The sequence below is a fragment of the Prionailurus bengalensis genome, chromosome B4, assembly GCF_016509475.1.
Source record: "Prionailurus bengalensis isolate Pbe53 chromosome B4, Fcat_Pben_1.1_paternal_pri, whole genome shotgun sequence".
NCBI classification, from domain to species: domain Eukaryota; kingdom Metazoa; phylum Chordata; class Mammalia; order Carnivora; family Felidae; genus Prionailurus; species Prionailurus bengalensis.
The window spans coordinates 34,299,713-34,324,997 of NC_057358.1; the positions used below are offsets into that span (position 1 = coordinate 34,299,713).

General features: G+C 42.8%; 1 protein-coding gene across 23 annotated transcripts in view; it reads left to right on the plus strand.

Annotated features, from left to right (window-relative positions):
• The window catches only part of MICAL3 (microtubule associated monooxygenase, calponin and LIM domain containing 3), a 229,304-nt gene that overhangs the window by 133,949 nt on the left and 70,070 nt on the right, over nucleotides 1-25,285 (plus strand). For 14 of the 23 annotated variants that reach the window (XR_006294767.1, XR_006294768.1, XM_043564904.1 and 11 more), the window contains exons 20-24: nucleotides 1,886-1,993; nucleotides 4,824-4,931; nucleotides 5,544-5,730; nucleotides 16,901-16,989; nucleotides 17,751-17,838. Coding sequence is in view for 21 of the 23 variants with exons in the window: in XM_043564904.1 (XP_043420839.1) it covers nucleotides 1,886-1,993; nucleotides 4,824-4,931; nucleotides 5,544-5,730; nucleotides 16,901-16,989; nucleotides 17,751-17,838 (580 nt within the window). In the remaining 2 variants the exon portion in view is untranslated. Of the gene's footprint in view, nucleotides 1-1,885; nucleotides 1,994-4,823; nucleotides 4,932-5,543; nucleotides 5,731-16,900; nucleotides 16,990-17,750; nucleotides 17,839-19,316; nucleotides 19,323-22,387; nucleotides 22,591-25,285 lie in introns of those variants that run through there. The other 9 variants (XM_043564917.1, XM_043564921.1, XM_043564920.1 and 6 more) reach the window with 3 other exon arrangements.

Genomic DNA, 25,285 nt, shown 5'->3' on the forward strand with positions numbered 1-25,285 from the left:
AGTTAAGCTCTGCAGCAAGAGTGAAGAATCCTCTGTAACTGTTAATTTCACATGGGGCTTTTTTCTTTTATTTTTACCTCTCCTTCTGCCTTTGCTCTCTGAGAAATACAGTCACTGCGAAGGAAGCTAGTGCTGTATTCTTACACCCCGTCACCAAGCAAGAAGGAGGCAATCTGTGCTGCCAGGACCATGCATGGATCGGTGCTGGCTTAGGGAGAGAGACCGGGGCCGAAGTGGAAGGAGGGTGTCCATTTCATCTCCTTACGCACGGCCCAGCTCTGCTTTCTTCACTTCTTTTGGGGCTGCTTCCTACCATGAGCACTGTGTGCCCAGCCTCTTTCTTCCTTCTTCCCAGGCTGTATTCCCCTCAAAAAGAAAAGTAGGTATTTTCACAAAGAAGGGCAAGCCCTACATTTCAGGGAATGCATAGTTAATGAGACCCTGATGATTTTTAATGAAGCAGTGCCTAAGCGAAGAAGAATAGAGGGAAGTGTGTAAAATAAAAGGAGAGATGGGCAGGGAGAAATTGTCAAAAGTCTAGGGCTACAATGCCCCCAGAAGAAAGGTAGGATTTTGAGCTCAGGAAGCAAGAAGGTTTGCAGGGAATTTTCTTTCATTTTCCCAATGTATTGGTTTCCAGATTCTTCACTGCAGGGGTCCTGTCTAGATACTTATAAGGGTTACTGTATGTGTGCTCTTCCAGGATTTTCTGTCCACTATTCCATAATCTTGCCTGTGCACTCACCTGCTCCTATCCACCCCCCACCCCCACCCCCACCCCTGAGTCTTCCCATTAGTTTCACTGCTTTGCCATCCCTGGGAGAGTTGCCTTCTCTCTTATTTCTCTCGGGTGGGTGATACTCTTCTACAGAGATCTCCCCCTTGGGCCTGTGTTTCTGAGCCTGCCCCAAGTGCTGAGCTGAGGGCCAGTGAGCTGGCTGAGAATCTGGAGCAGGGATGGTTACACTCCACTTTGTCACCGCTCAAAGCTGTGAATTTAGTGAGGGACTAAATTGGGGGTGTGACGGATCTGCTTGGAGCTAGAGGGGCAGAGGGCTTCTCTTACCATGACAGTTCTTCCCTCCACCCTGCAAGTATTTCATCCTGAACCTTGTAGGAAACTGAGCAGTTATCACTTGCCAGAGCTCTCGGGCCCCTTCTCCCTCTCTGGGGACTGGACAGTTCCTGGCTGCATGGGCCCACCACCGAGGAAGATGCCAGCTTACTTTTGCAACACATGCTGCATGCAGTGCAGAGGACTTGGGATCTTTTCTCCTGATCATTGCTGGGATTTGGCTGGCTCCTTGGCAGGCAGAGTTTCTCTGAGCACTAGCAATAGGAAGAGGCAAAGCCACATTTCTGGCCTTTATGGAGGAGTAAACTTCATTCTAGATTTGCTATTGCTATTGTTTGCTGTTTGTAAGGCCAGTGGAGTGATGAGGTGGTACAGTCTCCTTCTGCCTAGGAGAATTCCCAGCTCAAGTCTGTGAGGGTCTCTACAGAGGACATAAAGTGGGTGTGTGAGCAGGACATAGCCCCTGGCCTCTGTCTCCTCCTGGCTGGCAGGCAGCATTATCCACTTGGGGTGGATGGAGTAAAACCACCAAGCAAGAGAAGACAAGGCTTTCAGAGACGGCTCATGTCTACAGTGACCATGTTCCAGAGCGAGCTTCACTGTAAGCATGAGGCAAGGGTGAGCGAGCTGAAAGTAAAATGGAAGCTTTGAATGAGCCATTCACACCTTTGGGAACTAAGAATGTCTTTTTACTGCATTAGTTACTTAGGTAAAGGTCTAAAACTCCCAAATTCCTTACATTCAGGTCAGTGTGTAACTTTTTATTTAACATTTCCTTTGATTATTTTTTCTCCATCTTGTATTTTGTAGCCAGAGCCTGAACCTTCTCGCCGATTTTTTGTTGACCAGTGGGAGCTTTCTCTTAGTCTTCGCTCCTCCAACCGCCCCGCCTCTCCCTCCTCTGACTCTCTCCGACAGGTAGCACAGCCTGGAACTTGGCAAAGCTCTTTGCTCTCCAGCCTGTCCTCAGTTCACCTACACAAATGTCATCAGGCCTGAGGGAGGTTGCAGAGCTCTTAACTTTGGCCTGTCTTCTGTGGGAATCCACGTGTGTGTGTGTGTGTGTGTGTGTGTGTGTGTGTGTGTGTTGTCTGTCGGTTTTGCATGTGAGGTCTGTAGGCATACACCAAAGTTAAAGAGGCTGCTAGCTTTCATTGTAACAAATTCTGTCACAGTAAACCCACTTCTATTATATTTCAACTATATAAAATAACAACAAACATTTTTCAGCCATTAACTTTAAATTCCAAATGTCTTCGTATGGATATGTATTAAAAAATATGAACAATAACGTAATTAAATCTCTTAAATGGAGTGGTGAATATGCAGTATTGTGGGTGCCTCTTGCATTGTAATCACTTGAAGAGTGAACCCTGGTATTTCCCACAGTGGAACTGATCCAGCTATAGAGTAGTTTAGAGAGAGGTTGGCGGATCCTTTTGCCCTTTCTGTTTATGTTTCCTGTCCTCGAGCAGTCTGTGTGGTACGTGTGTGGAAACATATGCATGTGTGGCAGCAAAAGTATAAGTCCAGCAATTGCCACATTTAGACTGTTTCTTAAGAGTGGGGAGAAGGATACCATCTGCTATTCATGCCAGAAGAAAATAGAACTTGAGTTTCCACCTCTCTTGGGGGGATGCTTGTCATTATTACCGCATTGCTGAGAACTGAATGTGACAAATGCCTTTGCACGCAGGCAGCCCTGGGCTGTATTTTGCTGAGGATGCCAGTTTCTGGTGGGAGGGAAGGGTCCTGGCCGAGCAGTGAGGATCCAGAGCTTGCTCAGTGTCCCAGCCTCAGGGGTGGCATCTGGCCTACACCCTCACTTTCTGCACCCTCGGTGTCAGCTGTTAAGTGACCTGCTCAGCTCTGCCTGGTGTCAGTCTGTTCCAGGAGTAAGTTTCCCTAACAGCTCTAATCTAAAGAAGGTTTAGATCTTAGAGCCACTTGTTTTTCTCAACCATTAATGGGTATAAGCTGTGGAGTTAATGAACAAATGACACCAATCCTTGGAAATCTCCTTATTTTAAATTGAAAAATAGAATTGACTCCTCAGTTCCAACTGAACCTTGGAGAATTGTTTGCTCATCTGTGCTTCTGTTATTCTCGTGTTCACATAGAGCTAGTTCCCCCTGTCCCCCCACCCCTGGAGCACTTCTCTTGTTTGTCCCTTCTCAGCCCAGGGCACGCCATTGCTCAGGCCAGTGATTCTCTCACACCTGGCTTTGTGTGTTGTCCATTCAAACCACTTCCTGACAGGGTTGTGGACATCCCCAAGACAACTGCTCCTGGAGTGTTTTTCTCAGTCAGAATTACAGGGCTCCCCAAACTCATTAGGCAGTTCTCTTATTCCACACAGTTTATGAGAGGAGAGTCATGCACACTAGGTGTCCTGGCCATCTCCACATGGAAGGGTGACCTTGGGAGTCTCTAAAGGACTGTCAGCAAGACTTTGACCTCAGTCCTTGGGACAGGCTCAAAGCTAGGCTGCCTAGCAGGAAGGCTTACAATTGAAATTTTGTAGTTTTGCTTGTTACTTCTTCAACATTGCTAGAAAGAGGATTGAATTGGTTGGATTTTTTTTTTTCTTTTCTTTTTCCAACCTATGAAAAAATAATCCCTCTTGGACTAGAAACTTCCCAAGACTTCCTGACTTCCTGACTTCCCAAGACTAAACTAAGCAACTTGTCTGCATGGCTCCAGGTGTTAGCCTCCTGCAGCTGTGTTTAAGATGCCCTGCCCAGTCTAGAACACTTTGGCCTTAGTGCCTGGGTAGAACAGATAAATATTAACAGGGAGAATGGACTGAGAAGGATTCTTCCAGATAAAGCTCAGAAATATTTGATGCATATGACGGGGGTTATGAGTGAAGCATTAATAGGAGGAAGGTGATCATCACGAGTAATACTAGGCTGTTGGCATCTTTTACCCAAGTGGAGAATCAGCCTTGCAAGTGTGAGCTTAGTTTCTTTCTTTCTTTCTTTCTTTCTTTCTTTCTTTCTTTCTTTCTTTCTTTCTTTCTTTCTTTCTTTCTTTCTTTTTATGTCTTTTATGTTTATTTGTTTTTGAGAGAGAGAGAGGCAGAGTGCAAGTGGTGGAGGGGCAGAGAGAGAGAGGGAGACAGAATCCAAAGCAGGCTCCAAGCTCTGAGCTGTCAGCACAGAGCCCAACGCAGGGCTCGAACCCACAAACCACGAGATCATGACCTGAGCCGAAGTCAGACGCTTAACCAACTGAGCCACCCTGGCACCCCAAGCTCAGTTTTTTTTCTAAATGGTGAAATAACTTGCCAAGCCCTCTCCTAGACCCAACTTGAAACATAATGTTAATCTGGACATGTGCCGTGTGGGTGGGAGTTATTCCTCTTGAATTCTTTGTATGTAATTTGAGTCACTAGGGTATAGGCCCTTCTTACTCTGTTCTATATTTGTATCCATCCTGTCTTCCCACCTCCCTGAACTGTATGCTCCGAAAAGACATGGAAGACTAAGTTCTCCCTTACTGAGTTTAATTATTCCTGCAGGCATTACTTTTACCTCTGCTGATACCTCTGTGTGGACGTTGACACCCATTTTTCTGACCACCAAGTTTCCCTGCTTGTGGGCACTGTGTTGGCATGGTTTGCTGCTGCACCTTGTATTCATTTTATACCTTTCAAAGATTTTTTTCCCCCTGTCTTCTTAATTTATTTTTTTTTTTCCTTCTCATTTTCCATCATTCTGGTCATTTTATAATCTCCAACCAATAGAAGTATATAAAGATGTACACTGGCGGAGTGAGCTCATTGGCTGAGCAGATAGCCAATCAGCTTCAAAGGAAAGAACAGCCCAAAACCCTTCTAGACAAGAAGGAACTGGTAAGAGATATATTAAGGGCACCGTCTGTCTAGATATAGCACAGCTGTGGTAAATAAACCTGGTTTATTCTAAGTAGCTTAGTAACATATATACCTAATATATGCCATGCGGTAACTTTTTTTAAAGATATCTGAAGTTTGTAACTGAATTTCTAGGACTGACTGGCTGTTTAGAATGTTGTGTGGAAAAACATACTTAGTATCTGTAAAAGTGATTGTTTGCTCTGGAGTCCTGGAGGCCCACATTCATGTAGAACGACGTGAACTCTGAGTAGGTATTTTTATGCTACCTTCAAAACACAATTCTGTCAAAATAATTTGGTTTGTTATGAAATTGTGTAAAACCAACTGGGGATTCCTCCTGGGTGTTGATTAACATCGATTCAGAACCCAGCTAATGCCGATTGCTATATAGAGGGCACATGTGACAGTCACTGCAGTAGTGCCATTGTTCTTCGGGAGAGCCAATAATAAAGTGAGCCATCGCAGTCTGTCTCAAAACAACATTGCTTAGTGAGGGTTAGTTTCACATATGGAGAGGGTCGTGCACCTCCAGGAGGTGAGTCTAAGAAGTGTTGGCTCTGACAGATCTTCTACCATCCCCCATTACAGGGCTCGATAAAGAAGGAGTTCCCACAGAACTTAGGAGGCAGCGACACGTGCTACTTCTGTCAGAAGCGGGTCTACGTGATGGAGAGGCTGAGTGCTGAGGGCAAGTTCTTCCATCGGAGCTGCTTCAAATGCGAGTACTGCGCCACTACCCTGCGCCTCTCGGCTTACGCCTATGACATCGAGGATGGTGAGTCTATTTGCACTTGAGGCCATACTTAGAAACTGAGCTTAGGGGCACTTTTTTCCACGTGAGCTGACCTTAGGGCTTTTACTGCATTCTTATATATACATTTTTTCTGCCTCTCCTAACCCTTCCCATCCATCTCCCTCTACTCTTTATTTTTTCTCTAAGACTCTTTCTTATAAATATTTCCCTAAAGTCACCAAGCTGTAGCACAGCATTACTCAGTAATGACGGTAATGAGAATGGCATGCGTTAATGTAAATCACTTCCCTGGCTTCACAGACACTTGCTTTCTTACCTCAGGGTGGGATCTTAAGATAAAAGGGACACAAAGAGAATAAGGTATTTTTGTCTTTACTTTAGAGAAGGGGAAATGACAGGCCTATGGAAGTCACATTTCTTGCCTCTGATCAATAACAGCAAATTGAAACTAGATTTCACGCCCTTCGGGTTCTGAGACTTTTGCTTCCTGAGGATGACCGAATTATGCCCACCTCTCTCTAGCATCACCGTTTCTCTGATGAATTGAGAGTTTGTAGCACAGGATCTAAATCTAATTTACTACAGTGTCCAAGCCCTGGCCTTTTGTAATGTTTGTTGCTTTTATAAATAGAACGACGTTAATGGAGCAGAAGGTGGAGAATTATGCAAACAATTAATAAAGCCCAATAGACAGAGGCAGGCTGGCATGCCTGCCATCTAAAGACTCTTTAAAACTCCTTAAAGTAACTGACTACTACACTCATTCCTATGGAATGCTGAAGGAATGTCTTGAAAGGCAGGCTTACTGATTCAAAAGTAATGAAAAGATCTAGATTAATGGGAGTCCTCATAGAGGTGGCATTATGTGCCCTCTTTTTGGATTCCTGGACCCAAATCCAATGTGGGGGCAGGGTGGTGGAGTCCCCTACCCCCGCCCCAATACCAAGTAATTCTCCAATATCAGCAGGGTGTCTAAGAATTCAGCTCAATTCTGACACTAACTACTCGACCCAGAGATAGCATCAGATTCCACACGTTAAGGGCTCAGGCCAGTAATACTGTCCCTTGCCCCCTACTTTAGACACTAGTCATAAGCCCCAGGCTATTACCTGTGGTTCTGACCACCAGCTACAGATTGGGGGTTCCAACGACCTCCTTCTTAGGTTCTTCTCATTTGCTAGAGTGGCTCACAGAACTCAGGAAAACACTTACATACCAGTTTATTAAAGGATATGGTAAAAGATAACAAATCAACAGCCACATGAAGAGATACATAGGGCAAGGTCTAGGGAAAGGGCATAGAGCTTCCATGCCGTCTCCAGGGGCACCACTTTCCCCACATCTCTATATGTTTGCCAACTTGGAAATTCTCTGAACCCCATCCTCTTGGGTTTTTATGGAGGCTTCATTGTGTAGTCATGTTTGACCAAGTCATTGGCCATTGTTTGATTCAGTCTCCAGCCCATCTCCCTTGAGGGGTTGAGAGGTATCCTGGAAGTCCAACCCTCAAATCACATGGTTGGTCCTCCTGGCAATAGCCCCTGCCCTTGGGTGGGATCCAAAAGTCACATTAATTGTTACAGCCAAAGATACTTTTATCTCTGTCAACACTTGGGGAATTCCAAGGGTTTGGAGCTGAGTCAGAAACTGGATGAAGACCGAATATACATGAGAAATATATTTGGTTATCTGAATGACTACATATATATGTCTTATAAATCACACTATGGTATGTCCATTATATTGGTAGGTAATTTTTGACTGAGGAGATGGTAAGGTGATGTCACATAGGAGAGGGACCCCACCATTAGGCAGTGGTCACTTTAGTCATCCAGGCTCTGCTAATAATGAATAAATAGGCAGCTCTGTCAGAAGTAGCAACAAAGCAGCCAAAGTACTGAACTGAGAAAAGCTAACTCTAACCATTATGGGGTAGCTGGTCCTTAACTTTAGTAAAAAGCACCACCCAGTCAGGGAAGAGTTAAGACAGTTGACTAAATAACAAAAGTATATTCTTAGGTATCAAATTTTCTGTTCCACCATTCCTACACACCTGCTCTTTCTGTAACGCCTCTGATTTCTAAGGGTAGGGATTGGCAGATGGAGCCCATCCAGTGTCTTTTAACTGTCCTTGATGCTGGGGTTATTTTAGTTAGCCTTTTACTGAAGTCTGGCTAGAAAGAAGATCGCTCAAGGTCCAGCCAATTAATTGATTTACAAATACTTTTGCCCATAGATTGTTGTGTACTTGTCTTTGCCACATTCTCTTGAGATTACAGATGAAATGTAAAATGTTCCTCAAGGAGCTTACATCCTGGTGGGCATGATAAGACCAGGGCACATGGAGCAACAACAACAATGAAGAGTATATGATTAAGGGCTAACAGACGACATACAGATTTTAACTTTGTAGAAGTTTAGAGGAAGAAGAAATCAATGAAGCTCAGTAGCCTTTAGGAATGACTTAACTGACCTTAGGTGAGACTCTGAGAGAGAAGTATGAAATGGCCAAGTAGAGGAAGACATGGCATACTAGGCAAGAGAACGACAGGAGCTCAGGTGGAAATGACTGTGACACTGGGCACAGACGAGGCTGATTGGTGCTTTGTTGTTGACACTGGGGCGGGGAGGACAGTGGATCCAAACAAGCTCCCCAAATTCTAACCCAGATAAACTTTTCATCAGCTCAGCCCCACGATAAAAGACAAGTGAACTGGAGAAAAGAATGGAATTTTGGGGCTCCTGAAGTTTTAGCCTGTTGTTCATCCACATTACCATGTGACTCAGAAATCTAACTGAAGGCCCTCAGATAAGAAAAAGACAGGAAAGTCATAGCTCATTTGTAGGAGGAAAGAAATAACCCCCACACTATGCTGGGCTCTTTAACATGTACTGTGTCATTCTGCCTTCACAACAACCCTATACAGAACTAGTTTTATTATTGCAATTTTATATACATCAGGAAAGTGAATTCAGAGAAGTTGTAAGTGCTTGTTCAAGTTCACACAACTAGTAAGTACTGGTTTGCACTAAATGACCTCTGGGATCCCTTCCAGGTTGGCCTCCTGGGATTAGTGACTCTGGACCCATGTCAGCTCCACACAGGTGAACTGAGAATCTTACACTTTAGAGAAACATCCACCTTTTTTTTACCCTTGTCCCTAATTAGTCTTCCCTTCAGCTCTTTTAAAAGGATGCAGTTTACCCAAAAACTAAGATCTTCTTTCTCTTCCCAAATACTCGCTTATTTTCAACTGCTGCCAACTCTTAAGACAAGGGCTCTAAATCAGACAGTACATCAGGTCATTCCCTGTCGTCTCAAGGAGAGAAAACACCCTACTGGCTAAGGTGTTTTGTGAAGGGCCTCCATTGGTAGCAACAAGCCTAAAATAGTCCACTGCTCTCCGTCTCTGCGAGTACCACCCTGACCACACTCTGCATCTTCCACCTGGACTACTGATCTCCCTGCCTCCACCATTGCCCCCTATAGTCTGCTTCCACAAAGCAACCGAGGAATCTTAAAAGATGTAAATCGGATTTTTGCAACCTCCTGATTTGTACTCTTATGGTCCGCTGTAGTACGAATAGAATCTGCTGGGGCTGAGAGCTTTGCATGTCTACCCCAGCCTGCATTTCCTGTCCCTAGCTCACTATACTCCTGCCACACTAGTCTCTTTCCATTTCATAAACATGATTAGGCCACTGCTTACCTTAGAAGTTGGCACTGTCTCCTCTCCTGGAATACACTTCCCCCTAATCTTTACAGGGTGGGCTTTTTGTCATTCACTTCTTCACTCACATATTCTCCCCTCAGAGGGGCATTTTTCAGACCTCCTGATCTCTAGTACTCATCACTGCTTGGTACTTATTCACATATTATCTGCTCCATCCGAGCAGAGACTAGTCTGTCTTCTTGACTGGAACATTCTCAGTGTTTAGATTTGTACCTGTCCTATAATGGCACTCAGTAAGTTATTGAATGAATAAATGCATGGCCCCATTTTGGCTTAAGCTTGTCCTTTAGCCATCTGTTTCCTCCAATTTCTTTTTCTAGTCTTTCCCATAGTTAATTATCAAGATTTCATTTATTTAGATCATCTAAAATCAGTGGCTTGACTGAATCAACCATAATTTGTGGGTAGTTTATAACATTAGCGTGGTTGTATTCACTAATTGAGACAGGCATCATAGTGTAGTGACTAAAGGTATAGGTCTTGGAGTCAAGCTTACTAGTAGGTTCAAGTCCTCTGTGAGATTTACTGAGTAGGGGACACTTTGGGCAGGTTGCTTAACGCTTCTGTGCCTCAACTAGAAAAAGGTGGATAATAATATCTACCTTATTGAGTTCTGAGGATTAAATTAATTGATAGACGTTATAATACATATCTGGCATGTGGTAAATGTTACATAAAAATTAGCTCTTTTTGAGACTAAATGTCCATCAACTGACAAATGGATAAAGAAGATGTGGTTTATATTTACAATGGAATACTACTTGGCAATGAGAGAATGAAATCTGGCCATTTGCAACAATGTGGAGGGAACTGGAGGGTATTATGCTAAGTGAAATAAGTCAGGCAGAGAAAGACAGATACCATATGTTTTCACTCGTATGTGGATCTTTAGAAACTTAACAGAAGACCATGGGAGAGGGAAAGGGGAAGAAAAAAGTTACAGAGAGGGAGGGAGGCAAACCATAAGAGAGACTCTTAAGGACTGAGAACAAACTGAGGGTTGACGGGGGGTGGGGAAGAAGGTAAAGTGGGTGATGGGCATGGAGGAGGGCACTTGTTGGGATGAGCACTGGGTGTTGTATGGAAACAAATTTGACAATAAATTGTATTTAAAAATAATAAAATAATAATTAAAATTAATTAGCTCTTTTTGTTATTAATCTAAGAAGCAAAAAGTACCACCAAGTTGAATGTGGGAAGAGTTTGAGGCAGGAGACATTAATTGAGCACCTATAACACATAATGTGGTCTCTCATTTACTTATCTCACCTTATGAGTATTATCTTCATATTCTACATGAAGAAACATGCTTCAAAATGCTAAATAGTTTACATGCCTATTGAGTCGTTGAGACAGTATTTAAACTGAGATCTGACTTCAGAGCTCATATTCCTTCTATCATATTGTACTGTATTTATAGAGAAAACAAGTTTCTGGAATTTTCTTGATAATTACCTTTTGGTTAGGCTTGTGGGACTTGTTTTGAAACCTAAGCCTCTTTTCTTTATTAAAATAGAGTACCGTAGCAGAAGTCAATGAGGATTCCCTGGAGGTTAGCCTATTGAGCTGTATTTTAAAATCTAGGATTCTACTTTGTAGAAAAAAGCAAACTAATGCAGGGGAAAAAATACAAGAAAGGAGTGAAAGTAACTATAACTGTAGTTTTCTTTTTTTTTCTTACATTTATTTATTTTTGAGACAGAGACAGAATGTGAGCTGAGAAGGGGCAGAGAGAGAGGGAGACACGGAATCCAAAGCAAGCTCCAGGCTCCTAGCTGTCGGCACAGAGTCCCACGCAGGGCTCAAACTCAGGAGCTGCGAGATCATGACCTGAGGCAAAGTTGGACTCTTAACCGACTGAGCCACCCAGGCACCCTATAACTGTAGTTTTCTGATACTGTAATAAAATAAGACTTGGTAACAAGTAATAGAAACTCAAGTCAGATTAAAGTTGAAGCATTAGATTTATATCTTCTTTCTAGATAGCAGTCTCAGAGAAGGGCTGCCCTTCCTCACTATCCCTGAGAATCCCCAAGAATGGCTCTGGTTAGCCTGACTTAGTCACATGCTATATCCTGCAGTGGGCTAGAAGGAAAGGGGATATTATGATTGGCCTATATAGGTCATATATTTATTTTTGTGGTGGATAATTTTAGGCCTCATGGTTGATAGCCCATCAAAATCACGTGGAGGAGGGAAGTGTTCCATAAAGAAGATTAAAATACAGAACAGACAAAAAAGTAGTATACGATCCAAGGACTAATAGTTTTATCTTTTCCTAATTACATTTTCTCTCTTAGCCAAAATTCACAAAAGTGAAATGGTTTATTACAGATTGTCCAAGCTGGAAAAAACAACCCATGATTCGTCTCCCCTCATAGAGAAAAAAGCAGTGAGATTGTTGGTCCTTTGGCTATCAGTGTTCCTGACAATAGATGTAGTGTTTCTGAGTTCTGGTTAAGTGCCAAAAGGTAGTGGGAAATTCTGTTTCAGAAAACATATTATGTATATGAATATTATTTGACTTATAAAAGTCCATAAACTGTGTTTTTCTAAAAGATTTTGTGTTGGGAAGCAGGGTACAGGTAAAAGTACAGAGAAATCAGTTACTTTGAAGGAAAAGAAGAAAGATGTAATCAGAGCACCAAGTAAAGGGGAAAAAAGAAAGAAGTCCATCTCATTTTTATTTCCTTTGACTTTTAGGTCCTCCCCTTTTTTTCTTAGCTTTATTGAGATATAATTGATGCATAACATTATATAAGTTTAAGGTGTACAGTGTGTTGATTTATACTTTTATAAATTGTAAAATGATTATCATCATAGTGTTAGGTACCTCCTTCATCCTATCACATAGTTACTAATTTTTTTTGTGGTAAGAACTTTTAAGGTCCATTCTCTTAGCAGCATTCAAGCATATAATACAGCATGGTTAGCTATAATCGCCATGCTGTACATTAGATTCCCCAAGCTTGTTAATCTTGTAACTGAAAGTTTGTACTCTTTGACCAGTATCTCCTCATGTTCCCCACCCCTTAACCGCTGGTAACCACCATTGTGCTATCTCCTGAGTTTGTCTTTTTTTAGATTTCACATATAAGTGAGATTATACAGTTTTTGTCTTTCACTGTCTGACTTACTTCACTTAGCAAAGTGCCTTCAAGGTCCATCTAAGTTATTACAAATGGCAGGATTTCCTTCTTTCTCATAGCTGACTAATACTGTCTTGTGTATATATACCACATCTTTTTTATCCATTCATTCATTGACAGACATTTAAGGTTGTTTCCATATCTTGGCTATTGTGAGTAATGCTGCAGTGAACATGGAAGTGCAGAAACTGCACAAGATCCTGATTTTCCGTTTCTTTGAATATATACCCAGGAGTGGAATTTTTGGACCATATGGCAGTTCTATTTTTAATTTATTGAGGGACAGCCACACTGTTTTCCAAAGTAGCTGCGCCAATTTACATTCCCACCAGAAATTCATCAGGGTTCCTTTTTCCTCATAGCCTTACCAACACTTAATTCTTCTCTTTTTGATGGTAGCATTATAACTGGTGTGAGGGGATATCCTGTGGTTTTGATTTGCATTTCCCTAATGACTAGTAATATTGAGCACCTTTTCATCTACCTGCTGTCCATTTGCATATCTTTTTTGGAAAACTGTCTCTTCAGTTCTTCTGCCCATTTTTTTAATCAGGTTGTTAGCTTTTTTGCTGTTGAGTTGTATGAGTTCTTTATATATTTGGATATTAACCCCTTGTCAGATACATGATTTGCAAATATTTTCCCCATTCTGTAGGGAGAAGTATTGCTTTTTCATTTTGTTGATTGTTTCTCTTACTGTGCAGGCACTTTTGACTTTGATGTCATCTCACTTCTGTAGTTTTTGCTTCCGTTGCTTGTGCTTTTGGTGTCATATCTAGGAAATCACTGCCAAGACCACTGTCAAGGAGTTTTTCCCCTGTTTTCATATAGGAGTTTTGTGGTTCGAGGCCTTCCACTTAAGTTTTTAATCCATTGCAAGTTCATTTTTGTGAGTGGTATAAGACAGGTCAATTTCATTCTTCTGCATGTGGTTATCCAGTTTTCCCATCACTGTTGGGAAGAGCTGTCCTTTCCCCATCAAGTATGCTTGGCTCCCTTCTCAAATATTAGTTGTCTGTATATGTGGTGTTTATTTCTGGGTTCTTGATTCTGTTCCATTGGTCTGTGTCTGTTTTTATGCCAGTACCATATACTATGTTGATTACTGTAGCTTTGTGATGTAGTTTGAAATCAAAAAGTATGATGCCTCTGACTTTGTTCTTTCTCGGGATTGCTTTAGCTATTCAGTGTCTCTTGTAGCTCCATTCAAATTATAGAGTTTTTTTTTTTTCTATTTCTGTGAAAAATGCCATTGGAATTGTGATAGAAATTGCATTGGATCTATAGATGGTTTGGGTAATATGGACATTTTAACAATATTAATTCATTAATATCTTTCCCTTGTGTCTTTTTTTATTGTCTTTTATTTATCTATTTATTTATTTAGAGAACAAGAGCAAGAGCAGGGGAGGGGCAGAGAGAGGGAGAGAGAGAGAATCCAAAGCAGGCTCTGTGCTGTCAGTGCGGAGCCTAACACGATGCTCAAACTCACGAACCACGAGATCATGACCTGAGCTGGAACCAAGAGTCGGACGCTTGACTGAGCCACTCAGGCTCCCCTTGTTTGTGTCTTAAATTTCTTTTATCAAAGTCTTGTAGTTTTCAGTGTATTGGTCTTTCACTTCCTTAATTAGATTTATTCCTAAGTATTTTGTTGTTTTTGATGCTAGTGTGAATGGGATTGTTTTCTTTACTTTTTCAGATGTTTTGTTGTTAATGTATAGAAACAGTTGCTTTCAGGGTGCCTTCGTGGCTCATTCAGTTAAGCATCTGTCTCTTGATTTCAGCTCAGGTCATGATCTCACAGGTTGTGAGATCGAACCCTGTGTCAGGCTCTGTGCAGACAGTGTGGAGCCTGCTTAGGATTCTCTCCCTCCCTCTCTATCTGCCTGTCCCCTGCTCACTCTCTTTCTCTCTCCCTCTCTCTCTCAAAATAAGTAAATAAACTTTAAAAAAAAGAAACAATTACTTTCTGTGTATTGTTGATTTTGTATCTTGCAATTTTACTTAATTTGTTGATTAGCTCTGGCAGTGGAATCTAGTCTAGGATTTTCTATATGTAAGATCACCATCTGCAAACAAAGACACTTTTATTTCTTCCTTTCTTATTTGGATGTCTTTTATTTCTTCCTCTTATCTGATTACTCTGGCTAGGACTAGTACTTTCTTGAATAGGAGTGGTGAGAGTGGGCATCCTTGTGTTCCTCATCTTAGAGAAAAAGTTTTCAACCTTTTACCTTTGAAATGATATTGACTGTGGTTTTGTTGTATATGATGTTTCTTGTATTGAGGTATGTTCCTTCTATACCCAATTTGTTGATGTTTTTATCATGAAAGGGTGTTATATTTTGTCAAATGCTTTTTCTGCATCTATTGAGATCATATGATTTTTATCTTTCACTTTGTTTGTGTGGTGTGTCACCTTTATTGATTTGTGTATGTTGAACCATCCTTGCATCCCAGGGATAAATCCCACTTTGTTGTTTTGTTGAATTGGGTTTGCAAATATTGTGTTGAGAATTTTGCATTTGTATTCATCAGGGTTATTGGTCTGTAATTTTCTTGTAGTATACTTATCTGGCTTTGGTATCAGAGTAATGCTAGCCTCATAAAATAATTTGGGGGGTATTTCCTCCTGTTTAGTTTTTTGGAATAGTTTGAGAAGGATTGCTGTTAATTCTTCTATAAATATTGGGCGGGGGGCGGGGGGCGGGGGGTGGCGCCTGCCTGGATGGCTCAGTCAGTTGAGCGTCCGACTTGGGCTCAGGTCGTGATCTCATGGTTAGTGGCCCCGTGGCAGGCTTTGTGCTGATAGCTCAGAGCCTGGAGCCTGGTTGGGATTCTGTGTCTCCTTCTGTCTCTGCCCCTCCTGACTCAGGTGCACGCACACATGCTCGCTCACTCTCTCCTCTCTCTGAAAAATAAACATTTAAAAAAATTTTTTAATAAAAAATTAAAATAAATAAATGTTTAGTGGAATTCACTATCTGCTCCTGGACTTTTCTGTTTGGGGAGAGTTTTGATTACTGATTCAGTCTCCTTGCTCAGTATTGGTCTGTTTAGATTTTCTCTTTCTTCCTGATTCAGTCTTGGTATGATATATATTTTTCGGTCTTTGTTCATTTCTTCTAGGTTATCCAGCTTTTTGGTGTATAATTATACATAGTAGCTTCTCATGATCCTATTTCTATGGTATCAGTTGTAATGTCTCCTCTTTCATTTCTGATTTTTTTTTTTGAGTCTTCTGTTTTTCTGAATTAGTATAGTAAAGTATAGTATAGTAAAGGTTTGTCCATTTGGTTTATTGTTTCAAAAAGCTGGCTCTTAGTTTTCATTGTTCTTTTTTATTGTTTTTCTGGTTAGGTTCTCTTATGTTAACTTTGAGAGCAGAAAAGTTTGTTTTGTCAGAGGAGTACCCTTTGCAAATGAAAAGGATAAGTGGGATTACTCCTGTTTCAACAGTTTCTATAGTATGGTCTGTCCTTTAATTTTCAAAAGCCTTGGCTCTTTTAAAGTGGGAGTAAGGGAAGGTTTAAAAAAAAAAATGACCTTTTGTGACTGACTCCCACTACCGGTGTCATGGGAAAAGCCAGGATCTGTTTTTCAAATTTTGGGCCACACCTGCAAAAGAAAATGTTTAGGACCCAGTAAACACCTATAAACACAACTAAAAGCTGTAAGGACTGATACTTAACTCTAAGTATGCCACTGTGCACTTTAATGCATTTTGTTGTGCTTCATTCTATTCATAGTCCATTGCAGGATTGTTTGGTTTCATTTTGTATTGGTTTTTAATGCTGATCCCACCCACTAAGGGGTCATAAGGCTGGCTTGTGGATAGTTGTGGGAGAGGGGAGCAGCAGAAGGGGTCCTGTCAAAGCCAGTGCTCAATGCCGCCCCACCCCCTGCAGTCTTCACGCCTCCACCCTGCGCTTATGTTCATTCTGGTTTCCCCAGAAATGTTACTCCCAGCTTTCCATGTGACCACATCTTTGTTCTACACACACTGCCACTTTGTTTGCTGGCCCTGCCATGCAGGCTTCACGTCTTTGCTCTGGGCGCTGATTGGGTGATCGCTCAATGGCCTTCACATATCCAAAAGAAACCCCCTCCCCCTTCGGGCAAAAGGGAGAGGAGGGCTGAAATCAAAGTTTATAGGGAGGGCTTGGCCTCCTTGGACAAGAACCCTGGGCAGTGGTGACAGCACCCTGTGGCTAGAGGAGAGAGATAAGAGTGTGCTAAGACGAGGGAGTCAAGTTCAGAATTAAGAGTCTTGCTCACTTCTTTTCTCCTGCCTCTTCTGCACAGGTAAATTCTACTGCAAACCACACTACTGTTATCGACTCTCCGGCTCCGCACAGAGGAAGAGACCGGCAGTGGCTCCTCTGTCTGGAAAGGTAATGGTAATCTATCTGTAAGTGGGGGAGAAGCAGCAGGCACATTTCTGCACAGTGACAGGTGAAGGTGTGGCCAGCAGGGCCTGCTGAAAGGCCACTAAATTGCCTTTCCTTTGGGTGGGAATGGCCTGAGAGATGGTCGTAGTCCATTTGGGAAGGAAACCAACTCTTCAAGTATAATCTAATGTTGCATTTCACTAAGGTAATGTTCCACACACCACCAGAGTTGGATTTGAGAGACTATATTAGACCCTCCCTCCTGCTCACTCATATAAAAGACTTTTGTCATTGTAAATAAACCTCTTTCTGAGAGATGGACACCCTGAAAAGGAACGTGGCTGTAAATAATCTGCACTTTCTTTATTTCTGTGAATTACCTTACTAAGTACCTTTTTTCCTTCTTTTTTTTTTTTTTTTTAAATGAGAGTAACTAGCTTCTCCACCTGTCTTTATCAAGATAAACCAGGTATTCCCTTTGCTACATGATATTACCTTGTCAGCATGCAGGCTAACACATCCTTGAGAGGTTTTTGTTGACTGTAGTGGGACTTGTGGGAAAAGGAAAGGTATTCCAAGGTAGACCTAGATTTTGACTCTTGGTGATTTCTACATGAAATATGTCCTGTTTTTTTTTTAATACTGTGAGACATACAGCCTGGATTGACAGGTGAGCGCAGTAAACCAGCCAGGCAGGTGTCACCGCCTCCTGAGATTTGAGTGCTTCAGTCAGTCACTCTTCTTTTTCTTGTGGACTTTCCTAGGAGGCCAGAGAACCCCTGCAGGATGGCCCCACTGTGGACACAAATGGACGGGCCAGCGCCGTTGCCAGCCCTGCTGAGAGAACCCCAGGTAGCCTCACTTCCTTGTTTGGCTGGGTGGCGCGTCACTCTCTTGGCCTCTGTGACAAGGCCAAGGGGATGAGCCAGCACCTCCAAAGCAACATTTCTTCGATTGGGCATCAAGTGACCCAAAACCCTTTGGACTCCTTTTTCATGTGCCAGCTGCTTGCATTTGGAGTCCCCTTTCTCTATGGCCTGTCGGAGGTGCTGGTACAAATCAGAGGGGAGTTTCATTGGCAGACCGTGAGCCAGTAGGGGCACCATCTAGTAAGTGGGATCACCCAAGCTTCAGTAATGTCTATTCAGAATCTCAAAGTACTGTTGCTATAGCCCTGGGGCCTGCCCACACCGATCAGACACACTGGGGTGGTTGGTCTAGCCCCCATCCAGGTAGACAGAAATTCTGAATAGGCTGCTTTTATCACTGACCCGAGTGAGAATCTAGAGTCACAGGGCCTTCTTGTCTTGGACTCCTTTGACAGAGCATGGAATTGCAATAAGACCCGACGATCTGGATTTATGTTCACCCAAACTTGAAATTTTTGCATCCCACTCCCTACTTAGGTATCTAGATAAGCTGACATGGCTCTTCTATTTGACCTGTAACCCACTAAAGGACATGCCCTGTCCTGATCACTTTGGGGCATTTGAACTTCTAATGGAACCAAACCCTAATTTGTTCCATTTCAACTAATCATTTCCTTATGTCAGGAGGTGAATGACACTATCCCTGCCTCTAAAAAACACATTTATTCTGGTTTTAGCTCATGGCTCGTGGACATTAGGTTTGTTGTGAGGAATTGTAGTTTAAAATTGTAGTTTAAAATTGACCCTTAAAATTGAGTCTCTTTGCTATATGTCAAGCCAGCCTGTGAGATGTGTACCACAAACTGTGGAGTGGTCCTGATGCCCTCATTACAGCCCCAGACTAGACACAGCCCAGGGTCATTGTGTAGGTGAGAGAGGAAGTCAACAGGGCCATGTTCCTATATCTCACACTTTTTCTGTCTTTCACAGCAGATATATCTCAAGCAGCCATTTACAAACTCATGAAAATTACCATATAAAAACTAAAGATTATCAGCTAATGCTAGAAACTATGGAGAAGGAGTTGGTAGTGAAATTTCCAAATTGGAAAAGAGAAGGATTATCCACTCCACTTTCAAATGAGAGATTTTCAGAGTTGCTTCCTTCCCTGTGCTTAAGAACTGGAGAAAGGGAGAATATACCCAGAGAGGGCAGGGATTTAGAAGCCGAGACCCTGCAAACCCCAGCTGAGCTAGGTAAAATTCGGCCTCTCCTCCTATGTATGCCCTTATTATAATCCAGGGAAGCTTTTTAAGTGCCCTGCCAATTGGACCAACATTTTATAGGAATGTTTAAGCCACGAATGACTTTGAAACCTTCTATAGCCTTGAAACCCTTTATAATTTGTCTTTCCCCTGAAATGCTGGCAGCCTTTTGCAATTGACACTCTCAGAGCACCAGAGGGAAGTGCTGGCAGAGAAAAATTACCAAAGGGATCTAGACAGAGAGGTCAGCTCTGAGCCCTAGAATATGCACTTGACCAAGTGAGAGCTCCACCTCATCAGTCTGGGCCTCGTCCAGCAGAGATGGACTTTCCAAGGAACTTGGCTATTCGGTAAAACAGCTCAAGGAAATGAACTTGGTTTTGGGGTATCGAGTGGAGAACATTCTTCAAAAAGAAACACAATGAAGTTCAGGTCATTTCTGAACAAGCCAAGTTTGTTCACTTTCCCATGTGGTTCACTTTGCCATTCTTACTGTCTAGTGTGGAAGCATAATGGATCTCAGGTTTTTAGCAGTTCTAATGAATTAAAGCTTCCATAGAGAAGGAAAAGAATATTCTACAAAGCAAGGAGATGAGAGTTGGCAATGCGAAAAAAAAATCAAAGCCCTGAGGATGTCTCAGCCCCTGTGGTTCTTGATTCTGAACATGACTTACATGTTCTAGCACAAGGGGTTCAAGATGTGGCATCCCAAAGGAATCACCATCTGAGCTCCTAAAATGAATGAGGCAGGCACTGTCCCCCCACTTTAAGGTACTCTGTAGGGCAGTGGGAACACTAGAGCTTGGGGCTGATGCCACTGGAGACTCAGGGTTTGGGAAGTTACAGCTCTGAGTCTGAACGTGCTCCAGAGCTCCAGCACTTCCCCTAGGAGGTGTCTGATCTTTGCTAGCCTCTGTAGAAAAGGAATGGAATTATGGGTGGTAGTTTAGAGTTGGCATGAAGTAGATTTCTTTTTTTCCTTTGATAGGGATATCTTTCTTTAAATCTCAAACTAAAGCTTAACTAGAATTTCCTTTTGAAAAGCTTCAGAAAAACTCAGGTATTTCAGGGTTCCAGAATATGTGTCATGAATAACAGTCATTAACCCAGACCCATGGTACATCTCCTCTCCTGCACACTAGACAAGAAAAGACTATAAATGAATGAACTTGATTCCACTGTGTATAAATAAACCATCCTCCTAGATTCCCATCTCCCAGGAAACAGAGCTGAAAAAGCTATGACTGGCACTTGACCTGCTGTGCTTTTGCCCTGTGCCACCTCTGTATATGTGGCATTACCCTCTTTTCCCTTATGTTCTTTTCCCGTTATGCCAAAATTACTGCCGTTGCCAAAAAACCAAACCACCCACAAGTTAAGAGAACCTGCTTTCAGCCTGCTTTGCAGTGTTGTCTTTCTCTGGTAACCTAACCTGTAACTGCTGCTAATTTAGTGTTTGGAGGAGGACATTGTTTACAGTGCTGTTGTTTATAATGTGCTTTTAACATAGAAACCCTCTTTTCTGTTCCCCACATCTGTAAATGCTTTGTTTCTAAGCTTCTTACACTGAATAGATTAGTGGACCTGGCACAGATTTTCTTACCCTGGCCTCCTAGCACCTGCCCTGACTTTAAGAAAAAGTGGGACAACAACAGGTAGAGAAAGAAAAACCCTAAATGAGTTATCTTCCCCTTGAATACAAGACCCTCAACTGCAGGTTTTTTGGATCCTTTCTTTGTGAGAGGAATTCCCTTTACAGTTCATATAGCATATAGAAGACAATCAAAAATGAATCATAAAGGCTATGGGAATCATAAGGTAAGAGAAGAGCTTTTTTCTTCTAGTACAGGCCACAGAGATGGGATGGAAAAGATAGTGTTAATTTTAAAAGCTGCCTAGCAGATTGCAAGTGGCGGGTGCCTGCTCCCTGTCCCTAGACAACCCTTGCATGATCACCATTAGATTCCATAGTTTGGATGCCACATGGGCCATTAGGAAATGCAGGCACTTCCCACACCGGCTAGAATAGCCATGCAGTATGAGGGATTCCATGCACTCCTGGGGTTCCTGCCTGTCAAGACAAAGTTAGGAAATCTCACTGCTTCCCAGGCTCCCTTCCCTTGTAGGCGTGTCTGGGTAACTTCTTAGTAGAGCAAAGAGAATCTTACAGTCCAGCTGAACTCCCCAGCCCTCCCCCACAAGTCTTAGTTTGATGGTGATGTGTAAATATTTATACACATACACATGTATATTTATGTAGATTTAATTTCATATATACAAGTAGATAGTTATATATTGTGTCCTAACTAATAATAATAATAATAATAATAATAATAATGAAGCTGTTTCTGAAGCTTCTTGTTCCTTGGTTCTGGAAATCAAGGGAGCTTTTTTACACTGGGGAACCATGCCACTGGCCTGGGTTAGAGTTAGGGTCAAGATTTACGGGAATAGAGCAACCAGCACACCTGTGGAGGTGGAGACTTGGGGGGGGGGGGGCGGTGCGGGGCGTGGATGTCTCAGAAAATGAGCAGCACACACTCCCAACCTCGGAAAGTTGATTTGGGAGCAGACTAGGAAAGCAAGGGTTCTGTTGCTTGCGAAATGCCACAGAAGACCAAACCCCCCACCTTACCTCTGTTTTGCTTCTAGGCTTGTGTATCAGTTACATTGGGTTAGTTATTGTAGCTTCCCTATTGTCTCGGTGTTTGGTGTCTTTCGGGCAGTGGACTGTTTTCAGTCCCTCCTAAAGGGGCTGCAGCATGGCCTTGAAGTCCTGATCAGTGAATTAAGGGGTTCCCTTTTTCCTGGGCCATTCGGCTTGGGGTGGAGGTGGGGGGATGGCAGCAAGCCAGGTTCCCATGGCAGTGGTACAGAGATGCCAGAGCAAGGGAGGACGAACTGTGCCAAGGAATGCATCACCTGTCCGCTTCTGGCCTTCCCTAAAGCCTTTATTTTTGCCCTTGTTTTTAATCTGTGATGTGAGTTTTTGGTGTGTTTCTTTGTGAGTTTTTTAATTTCATTGTGTAACTTTGTTTTTGCCGTTACTGTGAAACTAAGGTGTTGTGCTTTTAATTTTTTTTTAACGAATGTTACCATTCTTATTTAAGAGAATAAATTCCAAACAATCTTCAGGTTTCTGAGTTTTTCTTTTCCTTCCCTTTTTCCTGTTTGGAGGGTGGGAAAGGGATTAGCTTTTCAGGTCTCAGGAGTGGGCCTGAAAGCCATTGTGCCTCAGGACTATCAGTTCTGGGGTGGGATCAGGAGAGAGTGTAGATGTATTAAAATGGGGAAATGGGCTGTTTACACCTAAAATATAGATTGCCGTTAACAGAAGGGCCTCTATTCACGGGGGATGTGGAAGACATTTTTTTCTGTAGCAGCTGCAGATAGAAAAGAGCGGAAAGACACCACCTGTGCCCCACAGTCAGCCAGCATGAGGGACTTGAGGACTAGAGCAGATGGAGGGATAGAAACACATACTGAGCCCATGTCTGCCATGGAGACACAGAGCCAGGTGCCTGCCTTTCCTGTTCCTGACTCTAGCAGACTGCTATAGGGAACTGGGGTAGTTATGTTTCTCTCCTCGGCTTTGAGGCTTTTGCCTAAGGCACAGTGACCTCACTCCTGGTGACTTTGAAGGTTCTTGTTCTGTTCTCCCCAGCTGATGTCTCTCTCATTCTGTCTTTGCTGTGGCCTAGACACTAAGCTAGGATATCCAGTTCTGCTTGGCCACTCACTCTCAAGCCTGGAGAAATGAACCTGGGCCCTTCTCACACACATTGCTGTGACCATAGCAGTGATGGCCTCTTATGCAGTGTTGGCATACGGACCACAGTGGCACAGCCCACCTTTGGTGCTAAATTGGGCCAAAAGAGGGCAGCTGGTGAGGGAGCACTCAGCACCAAGTCTGCTCCCACTGGGCTCTAGGGAATTGGGTGTCTGTTGTTAAGAAGGCCTTCCTGGCCTCCTCTACTCTGAAGCAGTCTGCTTAGGACCTAGAGTTCTTAGGTTTACCCACAGAGTAGAGAAGCACAGTGCTGGGTTCTCCTGGCATTCTAGATTACCAGACTGCCCTGTCAGGGAGCCTAAAGTTCTGTCAGAACACCGTTGTTTGTAATCCTCAGAGCATGGCTGGTTCAGAATTTATCCCCACAGAGAGTTTGAGTGGCCTCTCTTGGCCTGCTCATTCCCACCCCCACCTCCAAGTCTATGATCTGTTGTTCCCCTTTCTTTGAAATGAGTCAGTCCCTATCCTGGTGCCTGAAAAAGGCTGGGAGAAAAAGAATTGGGATGTGAGGGATGCAATAAGCAACAATTAATAAATTGACTAAGAATCAGTAAGGATAAATATATGTATATAATTTTCAAATTTTTGACCTTTGCCTCTGTTGCCTTTTCCATGCCCCAGTAATAAAGGGGAGGAGAGCCAACATTGTTCAGAACAGTGTCCTAAGGCATCTAACAAGAAGATGTTGACACCTGATGTGATTCCGTGCCACCCATTGTGAAGACCCTGAATAATTCCCTTTGGGTCTCAGTTTCTTTCTGAAACTTCTTGAAATCCATTCTCTTTTTTCTCATAAATTCCCTGAAGATGTCCCTAATTTAGATACTCCCTATGAGGGATCCTCTGGTGTAGATGTGGAAGCAGTACAAGCAATGAAAATGGGCCACTCTATTTTCATACTGAAAAATAGGGCAAAATGATGCCATGTCAGACCCAGGTCCCACAAGTGTCCCCCTTGACGTACAAATAGAAGAAAAATGCCCATGTGGGCCTGTCTTAAATATAGCAGCCAGACAGAGATTTCAGGAAGAATCCTCCCTGAATCCCAGTCCCTTTCTCAAGGCTCCAAAACCTCATGGAGACTCCAAAACCAGTCCTTACCTTGAAACTCACACCCAGCCAAGCATCCAGCAAGTGCCAACAAGTAGATTAGTCATAATGAAATGAGAGGGAGGGAAGTCAAATTGGCACTCCCTGCCTAGGTTAGGCCATGGGGCTGTGTTCCTCTCTCTGTCTCGTCACTGCCCATAATTCTCGGCTGTGTGTGTTGGCTCCTGATAGCTCTTTCTTCACAATTGCTCCTTGTCTCTTCAACACTTACATTCTGGACGGGGTAGGCTTTTGCGCAGAAACACCTTCCATATGCCTGAGAAGAGAGGCGGGGCTCCAGCAGAAGTGACTCTCCTTCAATTACTTCCAGGTTTCACTAGCCACATGCACACTGTTTCCTTTTTTACTTCCTGTGGGTCAGCTTCCACGTAGCTTTGCGTAGTTTATGAACATTTTGAATTATTTCTGAGGCATTTTTATGGGCCTCCAGGAAAGACAATGGGCAAAAGGTTGAGTCACTGCCAGCGCCCAAACCCTAACTCAAGCTAACTAAACTCGACCTTGCCTTGCTTTGATGTTGTTCTTTTCCTCCCAACCTGTACGCACAAGTATAGTCCGAGAGCTCCCAAAATATGAAGAAGGCTCACACCCTTCACAGGGGCCCCTCATTGGCATAAAAGGGGGAGTTTTAGAACACATTTCAACAGAAAGGGAGTCCAGGACCCCAGCTCTGCCTTCCTATAGAACAGAGTCTCCTGGGGCCATCCTAGGATAATTAGTAGAAAAATTTTTACAACTGAGTCAGAATTTCTATTGGCCTCGTATGTTTTCTTCACCTCTATTCTTTCTTACCTAGCTTGTTGTGATTGTACATTAATCATATGAAACTGTTCCAAATGTGCCTATTAAGTGATTGAATTCCTTATTCTGTATTTTTGTAAAATATCAGGATTATTTCCATTTTGTCACTGTTTCATAGTATAGCCTGATTTCTTTTAGGTGCTTGCCTGGGATTGTAGGCCTTTAGTAATTATTTCATAGTAAGTCACCTGTTACCAGAAGAACTTTACACCCAGGGCTCTCTGCCTCTCTAAGCTTCAAAAGCTCCCTTCCCTGTACCCTGTGTCCTAGTATTACTGGGCCTCTACTAAAGCCAAGTCCCTGAAAAAGATGAACTCAGCTAAAAGGGTAAGGGCCCCAAGTTCAGTTACTAAAGACCACCACTACCAGGCAAGGACATAAGGCACCAGAAAACTCAGGACCTCAGTGAGTTTTGGTTTCCTCAGCAAACATAGGACAAAACCAGAGCGGTTTCACTGGCAAAG